The 22,050-nt window shown below is 53.0% G+C and overlaps 1 protein-coding gene and 1 long non-coding RNA gene across 2 annotated transcripts; one reads left to right on the plus strand and one right to left on the minus strand.

Annotated features, from left to right (window-relative positions):
• Positions 1 to 215: 215 nt before the first annotated feature.
• LOC121036532 (uncharacterized) lies at positions 216 to 3,950 on the minus strand. The gene is made up of 3 exons (XR_005793367.1): positions 3,691 to 3,950; positions 2,368 to 2,482; positions 216 to 272 (listed from the first exon to the last, which is right to left on the minus strand). It is a non-coding gene; the product is annotated as an uncharacterized LOC121036532 (long non-coding RNA).
• A 244-nt stretch (positions 3,951 to 4,194) lies between these two features.
• On the plus strand, positions 4,195 to 7,236 carry TFF2 (trefoil factor 2). The gene is made up of 4 exons (XM_040483855.1): positions 4,195 to 4,321; positions 5,002 to 5,151; positions 6,051 to 6,197; positions 7,049 to 7,236. Exons 1-4 carry the CDS (start codon positions 4,237 to 4,239, stop codon positions 7,060 to 7,062), a joined length of 396 nt encoding a protein of 131 aa, XP_040339789.1. The 5' UTR covers positions 4,195 to 4,236; the 3' UTR covers positions 7,063 to 7,236.
• The last annotated feature ends 14,814 nt before the right edge of the window (positions 7,237 to 22,050 follow it).

Raw genomic sequence — 22,050 nt, forward strand, 5'->3', positions numbered from 1 at the left:
GACACTTTGAAGAGCATTTAAACTTCTTCATTCCACCTCTCCTCTTACCTCTCCTTGGGACACCTGCTCACTCTCTGTCCCTCTCTGCCTCAAAAATAAATAAAACATTAAAGAAAGTTTTTAATGACACACAGGTGCCAAGCCGGTGCCACGGTGAGTGGATCCTGCCAGCTGAGAAGGGGTCACCGCAACCTCAGCCAGAAACACGACCTTGAAATGCCCCCGGACAACAGGTTTGCAGGTGGCCGACTGTCTTGGCTTCTGTTACATGTCTAAAAAAACCCAAAACAAAGTGGTTTGAAATCTCTGTGCCTTCTTCTGCTCAATTTTGCTGTGAACCCAGCACGGTTCTAAAAATAAAAGCCATTTTTTATTTTTTTGCTGTATTTATTTATTTCTGAGACAGAGCACGAGTAGGGGAAGGGCAGAGAGAGAGGGAGACACAGAATGTGAAGCGGGGCTCCAGGCTCCGAGCCGTCAGCCCAGAGCCCGACGCGGGGCTCGAACCCACGAACCGTGAGATCGTGACCTGAGCTGAAGTCGGGCACTCAACCGACTGAGCCACACAGGCACCCCAAAATCCATTTTTTAAAGCGTATTTTGCCTTTCTCTTTGAGGAGTATTCTTACTGAGTATAGAATTCTGTCTTTACAAATCTTTCAGTGCTTAAAAATTGTCACTCGGTTCCCTCTGGTTTGCACTGGCCCAGCGAGAAGTCACCTGACTTGTCCTGTATGTGGAGAGCTCCAGCGGCCGCAAGGATTATATTAAACACTCATTTTCAACAATCCGAGCTTTGCCTGGGTGCGGTTCTCTTTGTACTTCTCTTGCTTGGAGTTTGTTGAGCTTCTAAGATACGTGGGTTTAGAGTTTTCAACAAGCGTCCCCCCCTAAACTGCTTGCCCATTATTTCTTCAAATACTTTTTCTCTCCTCTCCTGCCGGCACCCCGATTACATGACTGTTAGAACCCTTGAAAATGCCTCTGGGGTCACTGAGGTTCTATTCACTGTTCTCAGCCCCCTTTCTCTCTCCGCAAGAGTCTGAAGAATTTACACTGCGCTGGCTTCAGATAAACTGCCATTTCTTTTCTTTTCTTTTTAGAATTTTTTTTAATGTTTACTTATTTTTGAGAGAGACGGAAAGACACAGAGTGTGAGTAGGGGACAGGCAGAGAGAGAGAGGGAGACACAGAATCCAATGCAGGTTCCAGGCTCTGAGCTGTCAGCACAGAGCCCAACTCGGGGCTCGAACCCATGGACCACAAGATCATCACCCGAGCCGAAGTCGGACACTCAACCGACTGAGCCCCCCAGGCACCCCTGGGTCTATTTTTATTCCCTGTGTTTTCCAATGACCATGGGTCATGTTTTCCACCTCCTTCACATGTCTGGTTTTGTGCTAAACATCATGGATGTAATGTCACGTGTCTGGGTTTTGCTGTCTCCCTTAGTAAAATGATCTGCTTTTAGGACTTGTTTTAAAGTTCCTCGAGGACGGGCACGGAGCGCCTTTGCTCTAGAACTGGATCAACCCTGCTTTTATGGCATAATGTGGCCTGAATGTTTGTGTCCCCATAAGATTAAGGTCCTAACCCCTGATACGATCGTTGTTTGGAGGTGGGGCCTTTGGGAGGTAATTAGGGCCAGCTGAGGTCATGAGGATGATGTCCTCATGGTCTGACACCAGAGCTCGCTCTCTCGCTCTCTCTCTCTCTCTCTCTCAGGCAAGGACACAGCGAGAAGGTGGTGTCTGCGGACCAGGAGGAGACCCCTCCCCAGAACCACACCCCCCTCATGCAAGGAGCCTGATCTTGGACATCCAGCCTCCAGAGCTGTGGGAAATAAAGGTCTGCTGTTCAAGGCACCCCGTCTGTGGCGTTTTGACGTGGTCACCTGAGCCGGCTAAGACACGGCAGGGCCTTCTGTGTCCCACCTGAGTGCCCAACACGACCAACGGGCTTTCTCCCACTGTCAGAGCTCGGATGATTCCCGCCCTGTGGCCGCCCCACTCGCCCTCCTCGGGGCTTGTTCTCTCCCCAGCAGCTGCTCCCACCTGCCCTGTGTCCGCGTGGGCAGCTTCGTTCTTTCAGTAAAACCCCAGGGAGACCCCGCCCACTCCTATTTCCGGAGCGCCCTCCTCTCTGGGACCCCTCCCCTGAAACCCACTCCCTCCGAGGCTTCTAATTCAGCCTCTGCCCCCGCAGCCTGGCGAGTCTGCCTGCTGCCTGTGGCCCAACCGGCACCTGCTGGCCGAGAACGAGAACGAGGGCGATGGAGGGGCGCCCGCACCGCTTCCTTCCCTCGGCCTGCCACTGCTCTGTACACGCGCAGCACCCGTGCCCGCTGTTTCCCATGTTTCGAGTTACCTGTGCCGGGAGGGATGGTCTGGGACCAGTTTCTCCGCGAGAGTCGGAGGCAGCGATCCCCACGAGGGACGTCTGTGGAGGTTCCCGTCTGTCGGTGTCTGTTTTACTGTGTGAACTGAAAGACGGTATCACCGCTGCAGTTTGGGGGACGGAAGCGACGGGGCTGGAGAATAACCCCAAAGGAAAGGGTCCGTGCCGGTGAGGGCCGGGATCCGTGCAGATCCCGCACCGACCGTGGCCGCAGTCGGAGGCGGACGTCCGGTGGGTTCAGCGGGTGCAGTGGGCCTGGAGACAGTTCGCAGATGGGCGCACCGCTGGGCGCCAGGGCGACAGAGCGGATGCACTGGGGACCGTGGGGAGCAGGCTGGGAAGGAGGGGCGGAGGAAGGGACGGGCACGATGGCTCACAGAGGGAACGAGAGGGATCGAGGGGTCCCTGGGGATTTGGAGAACAGAGAAAACGTTAGACGCTTAGGACACCTGAACAGAAAGGACAGTGACGTGTCTTCTTTCTGAGTGGAGCGTGGGTCCCCAGTGTGCTTGTGGGAGACCCGTAGCAGGCACGGAGTAGGGAGGGGTGTTCCCAGAGACGAAGCCACAAGCGACTATGAGTTTGGATGAGCTGCCCACGGGGACGTGGGATGCGGAAGCCAGCAGGGATGTTGCTAAGTCTTGGCGTGAAAGGAACACAGTGAACTCAGTGCTGAAATCCTGGACAGAAGTGACCGGCTGAAGGTTGGCAGATGACGTAGGGCAGGGGCATCGGAAGTGGTGTGGGTCACAGCCTGCTTCCCCAAGGAGCATGCTTTTCCCACGCACGTGGAGACACCTGGGCACACGGCCAGCACCCAGCCCCCCCGGCCCCCACGAGCTCAGGTGACGGGCACGCGGCCCCCAGGACTGTGTGGATGCTGAGTGTGCACATCCTGGGGCCGGACTGGGTGGGGCAGGAGGCCTGGAGCACAGAGGACGCCGGGTTTGGGATTCTGTGCCTCTCTGGGTCCCGGGAGGCTCAGCCTGCGACTCGCAAATGGGTGACCCCCTACAGGACCTCAGGTGGGAGTGGGGAGGGGGTCACGACCTCCTCTCTGCCCTCCATCTCCCCTCTTTGTCCCTTGGGGTGTTTCCCCCTCCCTCCCCTCCCCTCTCCCTCCGCCCCCTCCTCCCCTCCCCTCTCCCTCCGTCCCAGGCACGGACTCTCTTCCCCGGAGCATTTCACCCCTGCGCGTGGGCAGACTTCTGTCTTGAGGAGACAAAGCGCTCCCATGGAAGAGAAGCCGAGGCGTTTCGGGGGTTGCTGAAATGAACCTGTCATTTTACTCACCGGCCCCGTGTCCAGGGGGAGCAGCCCCTCCCCGGGACGGACACGAGGAGACACAGGAGACAAGGGGCTGGGGCTGGCAGAGGCGTCCCCTCTGCCTTGGAGGTGGGGTCTTCTCCATGTCTCCGGCTGGCTTGGTCATTTTCCCCAGTAACCTTGGGCCTAATATTTAAAAAGAAAAAAAAAAAATCCTGTAACCGCCTCCTTTATCAGGAGACATACATGGCTTATCCCTTCCTGGGTGTGATCCCATGAGCGCCCAGTGCCAGATGTGCACGTGGCCAGTTTTCCACGTCGGCATCCTGGTGTGACCTGGCTCCCGGCCCAGGGCAGGGGGAGGCCTGGCCAGTGTGCCCACAGCCCCTGGCGGAAACCTCGTATTGTCTCTGGAGCAGCGGGCTACCTCAGCCCCTTTTCCTAACAAAGGAGCCACAGGGCTGGTGCCCCAGGGGACACAGGAAGGTTATCTGCACTTGGTGAGCAAACAGAGAGCAGATTATAAAACAGCCCGTGGCAGCTGGCACTGTGCATTCTGCCCTGGGGTGCAACATGGACATGGGACCTCGAGGCGTCCGGCTCCTGGCGGTTCTCCTGGTCCTGGGGCTGTGGGCCCCGGCAGGGGCCCAGAAACCTTGTAAGTGAACGGCTGTAGGTTGTCCTGTGTCTCTCGGTGTCCTTGACCGGGCGACGGAGCACTGGGGCCAGCGAGCCCCGAGAACCTTCTCGCGCACCCCCAAAATGCAACGGAGGTGTGCAAACTGCGTGCTTTCTGCGGTGCTTCCCTTGGCCTCGCTGGGTCTCTGTGCTCTTGGTTGTTTCCCTCAAAGCGCCGGGTGGGGTGTGATGGGCTCACTTGAGAGCAGGAGCAGCTAAAAAGGCACCCCGAGATTCGTGATGTGGGCTATGCGATTCGTGCACCCTTCCCGCCATCAGGAAGGACACCCTGATGACGGGGGGCTGTGTGACACCTCCAGGAAAGCCATCCTTCGCGGACAAGGTCAGGGTGAGCACAGGAGCCGGTGGGCCAGCTACGGAGAAGGGCTGGGAAGGGGCCCCCAGGGTGTCTGGAGCCCACGTTGGTCACCTTTTACTCTGACTTTTCCTAGGTCCTCTGTCGGCCCTGTTTCCAGAAGATTTCTCCTTTTTTTTTTTTTAAACTAATAAAATAATTTCTGCAGAGCCCTGTGTCAGGAGGGCATCGCATGGTTCAAATTCAGGCAGGATGGGACTTTCCTGTTTCCCTGGGCGGCCGCAGGACCCACGTGGCAGGCGGGGAGCACGTGTGGTTCAGGCTGACCGAGGCTCTCTCCACAGCCCCCTGCCGGTGCTCACGGGTAGCCCCCCACAAGAGGGAGAACTGTGGATTCCCGGGCATCACCAGCGACCAGTGCTTCTCCTCTGGCTGCTGCTTCGACTCCAGCGTCGTGGGGGTCCCCTGGTGTTTCCACCCCCTCCCGAAGCAAGGTAACCCCCAGGGGGAGCTGGCCCTCTTCCGGCGCCCTGACCGGCTTCCCAGTGTGTATGTGTGGACCCCCGCCCGGGGCCAGCCAGGAGGGAGGAGAAAGGGGGCCCTGGCCCGCTGTCCACACCCGGAGCCCCCAGGGTCAGCCGCTTGCCCTTATGCAGACTTTTGTGAGAACCCGTCAGTCTCACTGTGTTAGAAGGAAAAACAGCTCTCAGGGCCCTCCTAGCTGTGCAAGTACGACGTCGGAAGGAGCTTCTAAGGGCCATGAAGGCATTTCATAGGACGGTTCCACATGACCGCTCATAGACCTTAAATGGTAAGAGGCTCAGTTAAAACTTCCAGGATTTTCCTTTGAGAAGGAGTCTGACGTCAGTGCACATCGGCAAGATACCAGGTCTTTCATTCCAAGGCGTGCACAAGAGAAAGTTGCGTGTGCATAGCACTCCGTGTGGGTGGAACTCGTGCCCGCGGCCGCCCGTCCACACCGCCAGCAGCTGTGGGTGACGGGCTCCCTGGGCGTCGAAGGGGACAAGACAGACGGGTGGTTGTTAGCCGGGGCCCTCCCGCTGGCGGAAGCGGGGCTGGCTTTCAGCACCTCGGCCAGATGCTCCACATGCTCACGTTCACGGTACGGTGGGTCGGCCCGTCTTACAGATGGGAATATCGGGTCCAGAGAGGCGAAATGGTTAACCCCGGGCCCCAGAACTTCCGACGTGCGGCCTCTGCGTGGATCGAAGGCGGCCGGCCTGGGGGTTGTAGTCCGGCGGCCCCCGCGCACGCCGAGGCTGAGGTCCAGCGCATCCCCCGGGGAGGACAGGAAGAGAAGTTGCCGTTAGCTAGCTGCCCTAACCGGGTCTCCGTGTCGCTCCTTTCCCGGTTCCGGGGGCCACGTGACCAGCGTCGGAGGAATGCGTCATGGAAGTCTCGGCCCGTAGGAACTGCGGGTACCCAGGCATCAGCCCCGAGGAGTGCGCCTCCCGCAAGTGCTGCTTTTCCAACAACATCTTCGAAGTGCCCTGGTGCTTCTTCCCGATGTCCGTGGACGGTAATGTCCGTGCAGGTCGGGGCGGGAACCGGGGCCGTGGCGGGGGGCTGCCGGGCCCCGAGCCGACTCTGGCCTCACGGCCATCGACGCCAGGCCCCTGGGCCCCGTGCGGGCCAGGTCAGCACCAAGCAGCTCTGAGGGCGAGTCCAGAATGCTGTCCACGCTGACAGCTGCTTTTCCGGAAGCCGAAAGCCCCCAGGCTCCCACTGTGGCTCGTGTGACAGCCGCAGGGAGCAGGTCACTTCAGTCACACCCCCGGGTCCCGGTGCGGCTGGTGGCACCGCCCAACTCACTGTCCTCAGGCCACCGGTTTGTGGTGCTACTTACTAAGGGTTGTGTGCGGTGCTGAGGGCCGCGTGGGGGGATGTAGGCCTCCCCCAACCCCCGGGGCCTTACTGCTCCCTTCACGTGGGGGCTGCAGGGACATGTTCTGCCCACGGCTGCCTGCCCAGCGCCACCCCAGGAGCGTCTGGCTGCCCCCTCCCCATTAGCTACAGCGTGTCTCCTGACACTGCGTTTGGCCACACCAAGGAAAGCTCAGACGCTTTCCCAAAATGGGCACCGTGGCCTTGACCGTGCTGGATGGTCTTTCCCTGTTTTAGAACCTCAGGGTCCTCCGGAGAGTGCAGCCTTCGCTCAGACTCGTCCGAGCGATGCCTTCGCTAAGGGTCGTTCTGGACAACTGCCATTCCTGGGGTGGGGGTGGGGGGGAGAATGGACCCCCTAGAAGTGTCCCCCTCCATCCCCCAGAACGGGGGTCCTTCAGCAGGAAGTCTATTGACAGGAGCCCCCGGGCTCCCCCGGCCCCCTAACGCTGCCCATTTCAAACCTCCGCCATTTCAAATTTCCAGACTGTCATTATTAAGAGGAGTCCCTTCCGAGGACCCAGCAGCCTCCCTGGATGTCTGGAAATGAGGAATACTCACCACCACATCTCAGGTTTCCTGAGTTCCTGGCCTTCCTGAATCGGCTTTCTGTCCTTTCCACTGGTTCCACATACAACTCCTTCAAATAAAGAAAGTCCTTAAAACCTGCTAAATTTCCTCTTGGCTTCATTGAGGCAAAAGTGGAGAGAGGGGGAGAGGGAGTGTGTGTGTGTGCAGGTGAGAGGGTGCACAGCTCGGATTCTCTCATTTGCTGCTGGAACAAGAGTCCACCCGGCACACGCAGGCTGCGCCAGCCGCCATCAAGGATTGTGTGCACGGGAATTTCAGAAACCACAACCACTCCTGTTCCCGATCACTTGTGTAAAAACTCAAGTGCCTTTAGCCCTGAAAACCTCTGGGGGGGGGGCCGGGGGAGCGCCTCAGTCGGTTAAGCCAACTGAAATTTTGGCTCAGGTCACGATCTCGCAATTCGTGGGTTCGAGCCCCGCGTCGGGCTCCGTGCTGACAGCTCAGAGCCTGGAGCCTGCTTCGGATTCTGTGTCTCCCTCAGCCCCCTGCCCCGTCTCAAAAATAAGTAAATATTGTTTAAAAACTTAAGTTTAAAAAATAAATACATAAAATTTAAAAAAAAGTCTTGGAGTAACACATAATTTCCGATCGTAGTTACAAAATTGCTTCGCCTGTATCAAACGCATCCCGGACCCGCGGCTTCTGCACGGAGGGTGGGAGCCACCTGTTCATCCCGCGTGTGGGGCGAGGTGGGCCGGCTCCGCGCCCCCCCCCCCCCCCACCCAGCGACACTTTCCCAAAATGGGCTTCCATGTTTCCTGGCCTTCCCCTCTAAGTGCCGAGGTCTGAAGCCGTCGGGAGAGGAGGCTGACAGCTTCCATCATATCAAGCCAGCCCGGAGGAAGGTTTGGGCGCAAAACCTCGTTCTACGGGTCTCCACGAAAGGGTCCCGGCATTCTTCAGTCGGGCGGGAGTGCGGGCGGTGACACAGGCCAGTCTTTCTGTGGCCCCTCCCCCTCCCCGATGCCGCCTCCAGCTTGCGCCCACCGGCTTAGCCAGGGTGTCACGCACTGGCCTGCCTGCCACCGTGGAAATCCAAGGCCTCTCCTTCCAGGGCTGGGGGGTTGCATCCAAAGGTAGGAATGCTCAGAAACGCCTCTTCAAGGAAGGACCTCGGCCCACATCACCTCTCGGGACGCCTATTTTGAGTCAAGCCAAGTCAGCGTCATATCTTGGTCTGGCTTACAACACACCCGTGACCTCAAGGAGACAAGGGCCCCCGTGGGACCGGGGTCTCTGGCACAGGACAGATGGGCTGCGGAGACGGACCCTGGCGCCTGTGACGCCACTCGCCATAGAGCACCGTGTCCCTCACTGTGTACTTCACGCTGGAGGCACAGCCGAACTTCGGAAAGGGTCTTGCCCCTGGACTGGAACCGAGAGTTTGGGGTTCTGCTCCCGGAACTGGCACAGGGTCGTCTTGCCTGCAGGGCTCGGGAGGCTCCAGGTCTCATACCCTCCGTGGGCCTTTCCTGGCCCGCCGCTCCTGTCCTCGGGCCCTCTGCACCCGTCGGCGGGCGCGGGAACGTGGCATCCTTCTCAGAGCTTTCTCGTGCCCCCCCGGCCCCAGCCTCGCTTCCTCCCGGAGGGTCTCCTGGTGCAGCACGCCCTACCTGGAGGAGCAGAGCCTACACCGCCCGTCCGATGACCAAGGGTGGATTCTTGAACAGCGGCCATGGCCTTCGCCCTGGGCTCAGGGGCTTGGCCGAAGATTTACCCCGTGTCAGATACTCTGCCTCCTGCTCCACCCCTGCAGATTGCAGGCCACAGCGGGGCACCCCACCGTGGTGGCTGGGGCTGTGCTCCCTCCTCCCCCTCCAGATGGGCCACCGGAGGGTCCTCGTTGTCCCAGGAGCAACAGCTGGTGACATTCAAACCCACCCCATGAGAAAAACCAACCTTCCTTTCTCCCCCTCCGATGAGGTAATTCCTTCACCCCTTTGCCGTGTCTGCTTCTCTTTCCCTCCTTCCGTTTCCCTCCCGTGGGACCCCGCTGGCCGGGCAGGGGTGCAGAGGGTCCAGCGGTTGCCCCCAGAGCCCGAGCAGAGGAAGGGGAAGGCCATCTCCGGCCCTCGATCCCACCGTCCTGGTCTCTGGCTTCTCAGTGTCCTGCAGGCTTCTTCCTGGCTGGTTCAGGTAACAGGTGCCGTGACAGGTGCTCACAGAAGAGGGGACTGGCCAGCCTTTTGGCAGCGGGAACAGCAGGACGAGTCACAGGGCACAAGTGGGTTGATATCCCACGTGTGTGACCTTGGGGGGGGGTTCTCTTATCTCTCAAGATCTTCCGCTTTTCTGTTTGTAAAACATAGGTAAGAGTTAGATTCCTAGCCGTGTTGTGGTGGGAATTAAAACCGGTCTTGGGGTGCCTGGGTGGCACAGTCGGTTAAGCGTCCGACTTCAGCCAGGTCACGATCTCGCGGTCTGTGAGTTCGAGCCCCGCGTCGGGCTCTGGGCTGATGGCTCAGAGCCTGGAGCCTGTTTCCGATTCTGTGTCTCCCTCTCTCTCTGCCCCTCGCCTGTTCATGCTCTGTCTCTCTCTGTCCCAAAAATAAATAAATGTTGGAAAAAAAAAAAAACGGTCTTTGTGAACTGCCTGGTGCCTGGTGCCTGTGGGCTCTTTCGGGAGAGTCTGGGCAGAGGTGACCGTCTGCTCTCATCCTGACGCCAAGTGGGGTCATGTAGGAAAGCCCGTCCCCACGCACAGCAGCATGGCTGTGTCCAGAATGTGGGGGGAGCCTGACGAATACGTATCTACTCCTTGTATTCACGACACGGTCACCATGTCCCGAGTATATACGTGCAGCCGATTCTCTGTTCAAGGTTCCCGAGGGCCTCCTAACCAATTTCATCAATGATCAATAGGTGACCATGCTTGATGTGTGTGTCCGCTTAAAGACAATTTATTTCAAGTGTATTATTGACTCATTAGCATTGAACCCACAGCCAACAGCACTATAACTCATGCCCAGACGTACCTCACATGCACACCTGCTTTCTCTGCACGGCATGACACGACCTTCTCACCCACAGGTCGCACTTCCCCACTGTGCACGGGAATCATTTAAACAGCGAAATCAACGAAAAGCACAAAGATGCGAAAAATGCAGTACTAAATCGGCCATGAAAGGTCTCCTGTCTACAGTCTAAGAGCTGTAATGAGAAGGCACAGTGTCACCTTGCCGGACCTCGGCTGGCAGTGTTCGTGTCACAAATAAACTCTAGCCAGCAGGTGAATTTGCACATAGGGGATCTGAATTATGAGGATCGGTTATATATTCATCATAGGTATTGCATGCTCAATACGTGGATGTTGGAGGTGTGGTTTATACACACAAATACCCCTCGCTGTTGCCTTGGGGTCCAGGGGCCCCGGGGCCCCCTGCCCCTTTTGCTTAAAGAAAGAGAAGGAAAGACCACAGCACAATCTGAGCCTCCGTGGGGAGCCCTGGAATCGGACTGTGGCAGTGAGAGCATAGGTATCAGATCTCCAAAATATATATGCTGCACTTATGTTCTATATGATTTCTGCTTCAAGCTCAGTTCGCAGCTGTGTGACCTTGAGCAAGTTATGTAGATGTTCTGTGCCTAATTTTACTCGTGTGCAAAGTGGGGGTATTGACAGCATCTTTTCTAAATTTTATAAGAGAGAGAGAGAATATCGTAAGCAGACTCCAAGCCCAGCCCAGAGTCCCATGTGGAGCTCACCCTGGGATCATGACCTGGGTTGAAATCTCAATGGACTGAGCCCCCCAGGTGCCCCCAATAGCATCTTGTCGTGAGGAGTCAATGAGCCAATTCGTGCAACATGCCGACCACAGTGTCAGGCACATAGGAAGGGCTCAGTGAGAACGTAATGCCAGTTCCAGTCATTGTTGAAGCCACAGCCCAGCAGTCCAGGCCCCACCAGGAGACAAATGTGTCCCCACTGCCTCACGACACAGCTCTCAGACCCTCCACGATCCTGCCTGCTGATGCAGGAGGCCAGTCCCTCCAAGTCCCCTCCCCAGGGCTTCTCCTGTGGCCCTGGCTGTGCTGTGGTCCTGGGGGGCAGTGGTCCCTGTCCCAGGCACTGGCCAGAGGTGTTCCGGTGAAGAGGACTTTTTCGGTCCCATCACCAGCTTCTCACAGCCTCTGTCCCCTGCCCAAGGCTTGTCTGCCTCTATGTGAACACCTGTGGGAGGTTTCCAGGACATTCCTGGGGGTTTGCCGCCTTTCCCCACGGCCCAGATGGGTTGGGAACAGAGGGGTAGCTTCTGTCCATAGCACCCGGAAGAGTCTGACCCCTGCCCCAGCCCAGCCGGGCTCCCCTGGCAGCTCAGACAGGGACGTGCTGATACCATGGCTGGATGACCGGGTTTCCACGAGGTCCCACGGCTGGCCGACTCCATGATCCCCTGTAGCCCAAAGAGAGCACAGAACTTCATAGGTGCTCCACCTTCGTCTGGCACAGGCAGAAACGTGGCTTGGGGGAAAGAAGGACCCTTCTGTTCTGTTTGTCCTACTTGGGACACAGGGCTAGTGACTAGAAGGACCTTCCGGCCAAGGACGCGCATGCAGCTCCCACGCCAGTCCTCTGGTGCCCTCTGCTGGCCACCCTGGGAGCGGACGTCCCCAGCATTCACCCGTTGGGCGCCTGCGGGTTTCCCCAGGCAGTTGCAAAGATTTGGTATCTGATCACATAGCCTCCCAATGTCAAGAGAGCGATCTCAGTAACAAGCGTAAGTTGCTGAACTCATAACGTAAGTCAGATTGGACCAGATTTCGTGATGTGGGCTCACCAAGCCGAGATTCTGTGTCCGACGATGCAGCTGGAGGGGGCGGTGGGGGGTTAGGAAAGGCTCTCTTGTGGCTGGAAGACAGTCACGTGTCTGCACATGGGAGGGGAAGCAAAGGGAGGTGGGAGGGGAGAGAGGAGGGTGGGAGAGGGAAGGAAAGGGAGAGGGGAGGCAGGGGGAGAGGGAGAGAGGGGAAGGGAAAGAGGGAAGGGGAGGACGGAGATGCAGTCTCTCTGATCTTAACCCTATCAGATCAGGGTCCTACCTTATGGCTTCATTTAAGCTGAATGACATCTGTCAAGGCCCCCGTATCCAAATACCACCAACCCGAGGGGCAGGGCTTCGGCATATGGATTTGGGGGCACCACTCAGTCATATCAGCTCACTGACTTGACACGAGCGATGCTGAGAATTGTAACGGTTGTACCTTAACAGTTTGTTCTTTTTTTAAATCAGCTCTATTGAGGTATAATCCAATACAACAAAACGTGCCTAATTTAAGTGACTCGGTTCGGTGAGTTTTGAAAAACGTACGCGGTCACGGGAACACTACCGCACGAAGGTGCCGAGAGACCGACCGTCCACATTCTTTCGGGACGGTTTTGACTCCTGTGGAGTTTCCCAAGTTGACTGAAGAGTGTGTGCTCCTGGGCCTGTCTCCTTTCACCCGGCACCGTGCTCTCGAGACGTATCCCGGTCGCTGCGGGTAAAGGGACTCCCTTCCATCGTCCCCCCACCGCGGGGACACCGCACGCTGCGAACGGCTTGCCAGCTGCTGGACACGTGGGCGGTTCCTGGTTCTTTACTGCGACCCAAGTGCTATGGATGCTTACGTACAGGTCTTCAGTGGGCTTTGGGAAGACACCTTTACTCATGGCAACTATCTGGTGGTCAGATTGCCGCGTAGTGTTCTGCTTAACTTCCTAAGAATGTAACAGACTGTTCTCTGGAGTCATCGGCCGGCTTGGCCTTCCCGGGAACAACGTATGAGGACCCCAGGTGTCCTCCTGTCCTCGCCAGCACCTGCCGTCATGTGTTAATCGTAGCCAGGCTAGTGGATGGGATACAGTATTTTATTTTCATTTCTGCCTCCCTGGCAGCCGGTGATACGGAACATCCATTCGTTGGCCCATCTTGGTGTTACATCCTCTCCTCCGCGAACGCGTCTGCTCAAACCTTCACGCCATTTTACTCAGGGGGCTTTGCGGTCTTTATACCAAGTCGGAGCGCTCTTCACCTGCTCTGCAAGCGAGTTCTTCATCGGGTGTGTGTTGTGCAAACGCTCTCCCCCAGTCCGCCAGGTACCTTTCCATTTCCTTAACAGGACCTTTCAAGGAACAAATGGTTTTCATTTTTCTGAAGTCCCGCCTTCTTTATGACTCACACTTGATGGGTCCCCGCTAAAACAAAATCTGTCTGATTCAAGGCCACAAGGACTTGCTGGTATATATTCTTCTAGAAGTTTCATAGCTTTTGCATTTTGGGTTTAGGACACTGTTCAAGTTAACTTTTCAGTAGGAATGTGGTTCCGATTTTGGCTCAGGTCACGATTTCACGGTTTGTGGGATCGAGCCCCGCATTGGGCTCTCTTAACTTGACTGAGCCACCCAGGCGCCCCTAGGCTGTTGTGTTTTTCAAATGAAACACGGATCTGAAATAAGAGATTTTTATATCAATTTACTTTACCCTATGCCATACAAACTTGTTGGCAATTATTTTTTATAATTCCATCAGAAAGGGTTTGGGGCTTTTTTTCCCCCATGTAAAGTGTTCACAGACAGAAGGGTTGGGAAGGGTTGGGAAGGGTTGCTCAGTCTGCTTCTACGCTCCTTCCACTCTCGACCCCCACCACTCTCAACCTCTCACCCCCATGCGTTACCCATTGACTCTAGAATCTGAACTGTGCTTTGTGGCGACACTGTTCTGCAAAATGCACCTCGGCACACTGGGCGTATCGAACTAGGATCCAAATGATCCTCGTCGTGGCAAATAAACCACGCAGGGCTCCCGTGTGCCCGCTCTCAGTTTGTTTCACCAGGTCTGCAAGAGCGTGATGATCAGAAAGTGCTCAGCCTCTGTGGGTGGTTTTCCATTCGTATCCGAAGCCACTGGGCGCCGTGCTGCCTAGCTCACCTCTGGCCTCAGGGCGCAGCTCTGTGGCACAGGGTTCCTCCCCAAGCGCGTCCGGGTGACGCTTATTTCTCCATCCTCCGTCTGCAGACCCCGTACAGCAGGGGGGAGCTGAGCAGCCAGCGGCTGCCAGCTAAGCGGGGGCGGCTCGAGACAAGTGCCGAAAGGTCAGGTGAGGCCAGGCGTCTGCTCCAGGACTGTCCCCAGCTGCTCCGGGCATAAAACTCAGGGGCTTGGTTAGCGAGTTAGACCAAGTCCCGTGGAACTGAGTCACGAGGGACCAAGAATGCTTAGCGTCTGCCCCCCCCCCCCCCCATCATCACAGTCGTGGTAAAGCAGTCACCGTGCGGGTCTGTGTTGAGCCGGCGACAACCCCGGGCACTGGCAGGTGGATGGTGCTTCGCCCACTAGGTGGTGCCGAGCGCAGCTCCTCGAGTCACTCCACCTTGGAAGGAAGGCATCACGGTTATCCATCAGGAAACCGCGGCTCGGGTGTCCAGGGACACCCACGAAAGCTTGAACCCTAGTCTCTGTCTCCAGACCCATCAGGGTCGTCCTCTCTCAACCTTCCTACCCCACTGCAAAGATCACGGTGAAGAACCCGGCCCGTGACCACTGTGCTCGGCTCTTGCCAAAAGGAGGCCAAGTACCGGAGATCCTTCTGCCCCCCCGGGGCTGCCCAGGGTCCCTCCCCCCACGTTTGTTCCCAGTCTCCGGATGTCTCACCCTGCCCTGGTGCCCTGGAGAGAGGTGCCTTCCCATTTCAGGTGACACTGACTGACTCACATCCCGCCTGCCTGGTGGAAGTCAATGCAGGGTCTCCTGTCCCTTTACTACCGCCTCGTTGGAAAGAGCAAGGTGCAAATGTTCATAGCCGACACCCACGCGTCTTTCCTCCCACGGGGGGGGGGCATGCGTGTTTGTGAAACTATTTTTGCAATTAACACATTCACCGACTCGGTGTCCCGAGCCACTAGAAGGCGGTGCAGCGAGAACGCGGCATGAATCCCACAATGTGGCCTTTGAGTTTCTGACGCCCCCTCCAGACCGCAGTCTTCTTATCAGGGGTGATCACATCTTCTTCCTTTATAGGCTCCCACAGCACCTGGGCTGAAGCCTGTGCACACAAAGGATGTTTGGTAAATATTGACTGGTTGTTCTTTGTCCAATAAGTTATCCACCTATAGGAGTTCAACAAACATGCACGCTTTGGTAAAACCCCTCGAGACGTTCAAACACAACATCTCGGAGAGTGCTCTGTACAAATAATCTGCTAATGAACCGTGCTATCTAGCTTTTTGCCTTTTGAGGCACCAGTGTTGAGAGCAGGTGGGCACCTTCATGACTAAGAACCACAGGGACGCATGGGCTGTTGAGGCCACCTGTTTCCTATGGATGTTGCCCCTCTCTGTGATGTGACACACTTTGCTTTCAATTCCCTGGTGGATTCAATGCTTCACGGGGTGAATGCGTGACAGCAGGGAAAAAGCACTCCTCAAAGCATTGATGGTGAGTACAAGAAGGGTGTACATGAGAGACGTTCGCTTCAACAATGTCCATGTGGCACCTTTGACACAAACCAGCCGGAGTCCCTGTGAGCAGCAGCCCCGGAGAGGTGGCTGGTTGTGGGGAGTTTCTCCTCCATGCAGAGGACTCCCCCTCCCCTGCATGGACGCGTTCAAGGAAGCAAGTGGAGACTCTGGTCCAGGCCATCTTGTACATTCTCTTTGTAGTTTTGATGGTCCAATATGTGGGGTTTTGTTTTGTTGTTGTTTTTTTTTCTTTTGGCAAATGATGCATGTCTTTTTTATTTTTTATTAAAAATTTTTTTAATGCTTTATTTATTTTTTAAGACAGAGACAGACAGAGCATGAATGGGGGAGGGGCAGAGAGAGAGGGAGACACAGAATCCGAAGCAGGCTCCAGGCTCCGAGCTGCCAGCACAGAGCCCGACGCGGGGCTCGAACTCACGAGCCGTGAGATCGTGACCTGAGCCGAAGTCGGACGCTCCACCCCGGGCACCCCGGGCACCCCGAACGCAATGCATTGCTTAAGGATGGCGTCTGCTTTCCATTTCTTTTGAAGTCCTTAAAAACTACTGCAGCTGAACTAAAAATTGTCTGAGGTGTGGTTGGAAAGAACCAGGCGTGGCATACGGTTGTGTTTTATGAGATGTAAGATGCTTTCAATTCTATCGTTCTTACTGTGTCTTTTAGTGAAACATCTAATAGGCCATTTAGTCTCGTCTGATGGATTAGTGCTCATTTCCAGAAAGTCAGAATCATCATCTCTAGTTTATTCTCTGACGGACTTCGAGGGGGAAGGACGAGATGAGGTGCAGCAGGGGGACAAACCGATAGCACATTCGATCCAGAGCTTAATAGTGCGAACCCTGATCACTTACTTGGCACTTGCCGCTGGGATGCCGAGCCACACACATACGGCCTCCTCGTCCCCACCCAGGACACAGCCAGGCCTCCATATCTGGAAGATTTGTCAAGCCTACTGATACAGAGGGAAAGCTGAGGTTGCCTTGCGGAGGCCCAGAGACCTGGGACTCAAAATCAGAAAACTTGAAATGACTGGAGGCATTGTTTCCTATTAAGATGCAACTCTGGAAGAGGTTCCAGAGTGGTCCCCTCCCTCATCCCTGACCAGATGAACCCCTCTGATATTGACCCGGCATCCCGGATGGGACATTACAATTGCTTCTCCAAACCAGGACCCCAGTGTTCTGATCCCCAGCCTCAGAGCCGGCTTGTCCCAGGCTTGGTCACACTCAGCACATTCCCTCCTTCCTTCCCAAACCACCTTACGTTGTCTGGATTTTCTAAAGAAACATTTTCAGCAGCCAGGAGGGGAGTTAAGATGGAGGAGTAGTAGGGGAACCCAGGGCTCGTCTCATCCCTTGAACGCAGCTACATTAACATCGAATCCTTTTGAACACCTAGGAAATCGATCTGAAGATTAAGAGAACAGTCTGTCCATCTGGAGGGAGAGAACATGGCAGTTACGTGGTGCGGAGACGTGAATTAGGGGAGAGGAAAGCCGAGGTGGCGTGTAACGGGGGGGGGGGGGACTTTTTCTCACAGAGAGGAGAGAGAGAGAGAGAAAAAGAGAGAGAAGCACACTGGGTTCGCTCAAGAAACACACTCCCCAAAACCATTAACTGGGGAATTGAGGGGAACTATTGCAAGTGTTTACACGCAGCAGAGCTCAAGTTCTGAGGTTTTAAAAGTCTGAGCCATTGGACAGAGTCAAGCCAGGCCCGTGGCCGCGCTCCTGGGGAGGAAAACAGAGGCCCGGGAGTGGGCGGCAGACAGGGGGGTGTGAGGATCCCCCGGGTCCCTCTGGGAGAGAATGTTCCCCTTCCCTGAGTTCAATGGCAAGAGGGCAGATAGAGTGGTCGCAGCTTGTCACTGTGCCTCACCATAAACTCCAGGCACCTGTGCAGCCGTGCGACTGCTTTTCTGGGACCGAACAGTGCCGGGCACAGTGCCGTGAGGTCGCGAGGCTCTCCTCTGGAGGAGGCGAGTGGGTCTCCACCTTGTCAGGTCCTTGAAGATTTGGGGTTTTGAATTCCAGCCTCACCAGAGAGAAAGCACAAGAGAGCTGTGGTGCGGGCGGGTTGACGGCAGACAGGTTGAGGGCAGGGATCCGATGGAAGCTGGGGACACAGGAGGAGAGACTGCTTGTCTGTGAGGGCTACCTGAACCGCGGCGGGTATCCGGTCCCCTCTCTGGGAATGAGAGAGCAGGGTGTCACCGTTCCCCTCCCTCCTCCCCCACCGGCATGGTCAGACTTCAGCGAGCAGCACAGCTTCCCCAGTGGAAGGGGGAGCTGCTTACACCAAACCCTATCCCCCTGCTCCGTGCAGGTGCATTTTTACTAGGACAAGTCTGACTGTGCCCCAGCACAGTGGGATTACCTCCCAGAGGACCAGCACAGGCCCCCTGCATGCATCAAGTCTACCGATCATAATTTCTTCTTTTTTTTTAAGGTTATTTATTTACTTTGAGAGAGAGAGAGAGAGAGAGAGAGAGAGCATGTGCAGGAGGGGCAGAGAGAGAGAGAGACAATCCCAAGCCTTCATACCATCAGCCAGAGAAGCCCAATGCAGGGCTCAAACTCACAAATCCATGAAATCATGACCTGATCCGAGATCAAGAGTCGGATGCATAACCAACTGAGCCACGCAGACACCCCAAGTCTACTGACCATAGAGTGTCCACAGCATCAGCTGCAGTTTCGGTGGAAATAGGACCCGGTCTTTTTTTCTTCCTTTTCCCTTTGGAACCAGGCGTATAGTCTTGTTTGTTTGTTTCTTATTTCATTTTCTCTTTTTTGGATAAGCTTCTTCTTCTTTTTTTCCTTTCTTCTTCTTTGGAATTGGGTTTGTAGTTCTTTGTTTCTCTGGGGTTTTTTTTTTTTTTTGTTCCTTTTCCTTTTTTCCTTTTTTGGATCAGGCTTTTTTATTTTTATATCAGGTTTATTGTAGCAAAGCAGGGTTCACACAGCACACAAGAAAGACTTCCTGAAGTGCTAGTCCGTGCATAGTATGACCCCTTCTTAATACAGCATTACACTCAGGAGCAGGAAACATACAAGCTTTCATAATAGAAAACTATTGTATCCTAAATGTAGACTTACGGAACACAGTGACTCCAGAAAGCATAATAATATTTATCATAGGAGTCCCAGAAGAAGAGCAGGGAAAAGGGGCAGAAGGTTTATTTGAACAAATTATAGCTGAGAATTTGCCTAACCTGGGGAAGGAAACAGGCATTCAATTCCAACAGGCACAAAGAACTCCTCTCAAAATCAACCAAAACAGGTCAACACCAAGACGTATCATAATGAAACTTGCAAAATACAAAGATAAAGAGAGAATTCTGAAAGCAGCTAGGGACAAAAGGTCCTTAACCTACAAGGCTAGACACATAAGGTTAGCAACAGACCTGTCCACTGAAATTCAGCAGGATGGAAGGGAGTGGTAGGAAATATTCAAAGTGCTGAACGGGAAAAATATGCAGCCAAGAATTCATTATTCAGCAAGGCTGTCATTCAGATTAGAAGGAGAGATAAAGAGTTTCCAAGACAAGCAAAAACTAAAGGACTTCATGACCACTAACCAAGCCCTGCAAGAAATATTAAGGGGCAGGAAAGAGAGACCAAAAGCAACAAAGACTAGAAAGGAACAGAGACGACCTGCAAGAATAGCGACTTTGCAGGTAATACAATGCCACTAAATTCATATCTATCAATAATTACTATATATGTAAGTGGGCTAAATGCTCCGATAAAAGAACATAGGGTACCAGGATGGATTAAAAAAAAAAAACAAGGGGCGCCTGGGTGGCTCAGTCGGTTAAGCGGCCGACTTCAGCTCAGGTCATGATCTCACGGTCCGTGAGTTCGAGCCCCGCGTCGGGCTCTGGGCTGATGGCTCAGAGCCTGGAGCCTGCTTCCGATTCTGTGTCTCCCTCTCTCTCTGCCCCTCCCCCATTCATGCTCTGTCTCTCTCTGTCTCAAAAATAAAAAAAAATTTTTAAAAACGTTAAAAAAAAAAAACCAAGACCCATCAATATGCTGCTTCCAAGAGACCCATTTTATACCCAAAGACACCTCCAGATTGAAAGTGAAGGGACGCAAAACTATCTATCATGCTAATGGATGTCAAAAGAAAACTGGAGTAGCCATACTTATGTCAGATAAACTAGATTTTAAACCAAAGACTGTAACAAGTGATGAAGAAGGGCATTATATCATGATTGAGGCGTCTATGCAAGAAGATCTAACAATTGTAAACATTTATGCCCCCATCTTGAAGAACCCAAATATATAAATCAATCACAAACATAAAGAAGCTCATTGATAATAATACCATAAGAGTAGGGTACTTTAACACCCCACTTACAACAATGGATTGGTCATCTAAGCAGAAAATCAGCAAGGATACAATGGCTTTGAATGACATACTGGACTGGATTGACTTAACAGACATATTCAGAGCTTTTCATCCTAAAGCAGCAGAACACGTATCTACTCGAGTGCACATGGGACATTCTCCAGAATAGATCATGTACTGGGTCACAAACCAGGTCTCAACCAGTACAAAAAGATTAAGATCATAGCATTCATATTTTCAGACCATAATGCTATGAAACTTGAAGTCAACCACAGGAAAAAATTTGGAAAGACCACAAATATATGGAGGTTAAAGAATATCCTGCTAAAGAATAAATAGATTAACCAGGAAATTAAAGAAGAAATTAAAAAAAAACACATGGAAGCAAATGCAAATGAAAACAGTACAAAACTTTTGGGATGCAGCCAGCAAAAAGTGGTCCTCAGATGGAAGAATATAGCAATACAATCCTACCTCAAGCAAGAAAAGTCTCAAATACACAACCTTATACCTAAAGGAGCTGGAAAAAGAACAACAAATAAAGCCTAAAATCAGCAGAAGAAAGGAAATAATAAGGATTAGAACAGAAATAAATGACATAGAAATAAAAAAAAAAAGACACACACAGTAGAACAGATCAATGAAACTAGGAGCTGGTTCTCTGAAAGAATTAACAAAATTGATAAACCCCTAGCCAGACTTATCAAAAAGAAACGAGAAAGGACCCAAGTAAATAAAATCCCAAATGAAAGAGGAGAGATCACCATCAACACTGTAGAAATACAATTATAAGAGAATACTACGAGCAATTATACAGCAACAAATTGGGCAATCTGGAAGAAATGGATAAATTCTTAGAAATGTATAAACTACCAAAGCTGAAACAGGAAAATAGAAGATTTGAACAAACCCATAACCAGCAAAGAAATTTAATCAGTAATCAAAAATCTTCTAACAAACAAAAGTCCAGGGCCAGATGGCTTCCCAGGGGAATTCTACCAAACCTTTAAAGAAGAATTAAAACCTATTATCTAAAGCTGTTCCAAAAAAATGAAAAACTGCCAAATTCATTCTATGAGGCCAGCATTACGTGGATTCCAAAACCAGACAAAGACCTCACTAAAAAGGAGAATTGAAGGCCAATATCCCTGGTGAATATGGATGCAAAAACTCTCAACAAGATACTAGCAAATCGAATTCAACAGTACATTAAAAGAATTATTTACCACAATCAAGTGCGATTTGTTCCTGGGTTGCAGTGGAGGTTCAATATCTGCCAATCAACCAATTCGGTATACCAGATTAATAAAAGAAAGGATAAGAACCGTATGATCCTCTCGATAGATGCAGAAAAAGCATTTGACAAAATACATCATCCTTTCTTGATAAGAAGCCTCAAGAAAGTAGGGATAGAGGGATCATACCTCAAGAACATAAAGGCCATTATACAAAAGACCCACAGCTAATATCATCCTCAATGGGAAAAAACTGAGAGATTTCCCCCTAAAATCAGGAACAAGACAGGCATGTCCACTACCGCCACTGCTATTCAACGTAGTTTTGGAAGTCCTAGCCTCAACATTTGGACAATAAAAAGAAATAAAAGGCATCCAAATTGGCAAGGAAGAAGTCAAACTTTCACTCTTTGCAGGTGACATAATACTCTGTAGAAAACCCGAAAGACTCCACCAAAAAATTGCTAGAACTGATACATGAACTCAGCAAAGTCTTAGGGTATGAAATCAATGTATAAAAATCAGTTGTATTTCTATACACTAATAATGAAGCAGCAGAAAGAGAAATTAAGGAATGGATCCCATTTACAACTGCACCAAAAACAATAAGATACTTAGGAATAAATCTAACTAAAGAGGTGAAAGATCTGTACTCTGAAAACTATAGAAAACTTATGAAAGAAATTTAAGAAGACACAAAGAAATGGAAAAACATTCTATGCTCATGGATAGGAAGAACAAATACTGTTAAAATGTCTATACTACCCAAAGCAATCTACACATTCAATGCAATCTCTGTCAAAATAACACCAGCATTTTCCGCAGAGCTAGAACAAACAATTCTATTTT

This window comes from Herpailurus yagouaroundi, unplaced genomic scaffold (genome assembly GCF_014898765.1).
Source record: "Herpailurus yagouaroundi ecotype Mexico unplaced genomic scaffold, PumYag 162, whole genome shotgun sequence".
Classification (NCBI taxonomy): Eukaryota; Metazoa; Chordata; class Mammalia; order Carnivora; family Felidae; genus Herpailurus; species Herpailurus yagouaroundi.

Excerpts from the sequence above, each read along its gene's own strand:
- TFF2 (XM_040483855.1), top strand. The coding sequence starts at position 4,237 with ATGGACATGGGACCTCGAGGCGTCCGGCTCCTGGCGGTTCTCCTGGTC. Across the intron at positions 4,322-5,001 it reads GGCAGGGGCCCAGAAACCTT|CCCCCTGCCGGTGCTCACGG; the intron begins GTAAGTGAACGG and ends CTCTCTCCACAG. Across the intron at positions 5,152-6,050 it reads CCACCCCCTCCCGAAGCAAG|CGTCGGAGGAATGCGTCATG; the intron begins GTAACCCCCAGG and ends CCACGTGACCAG.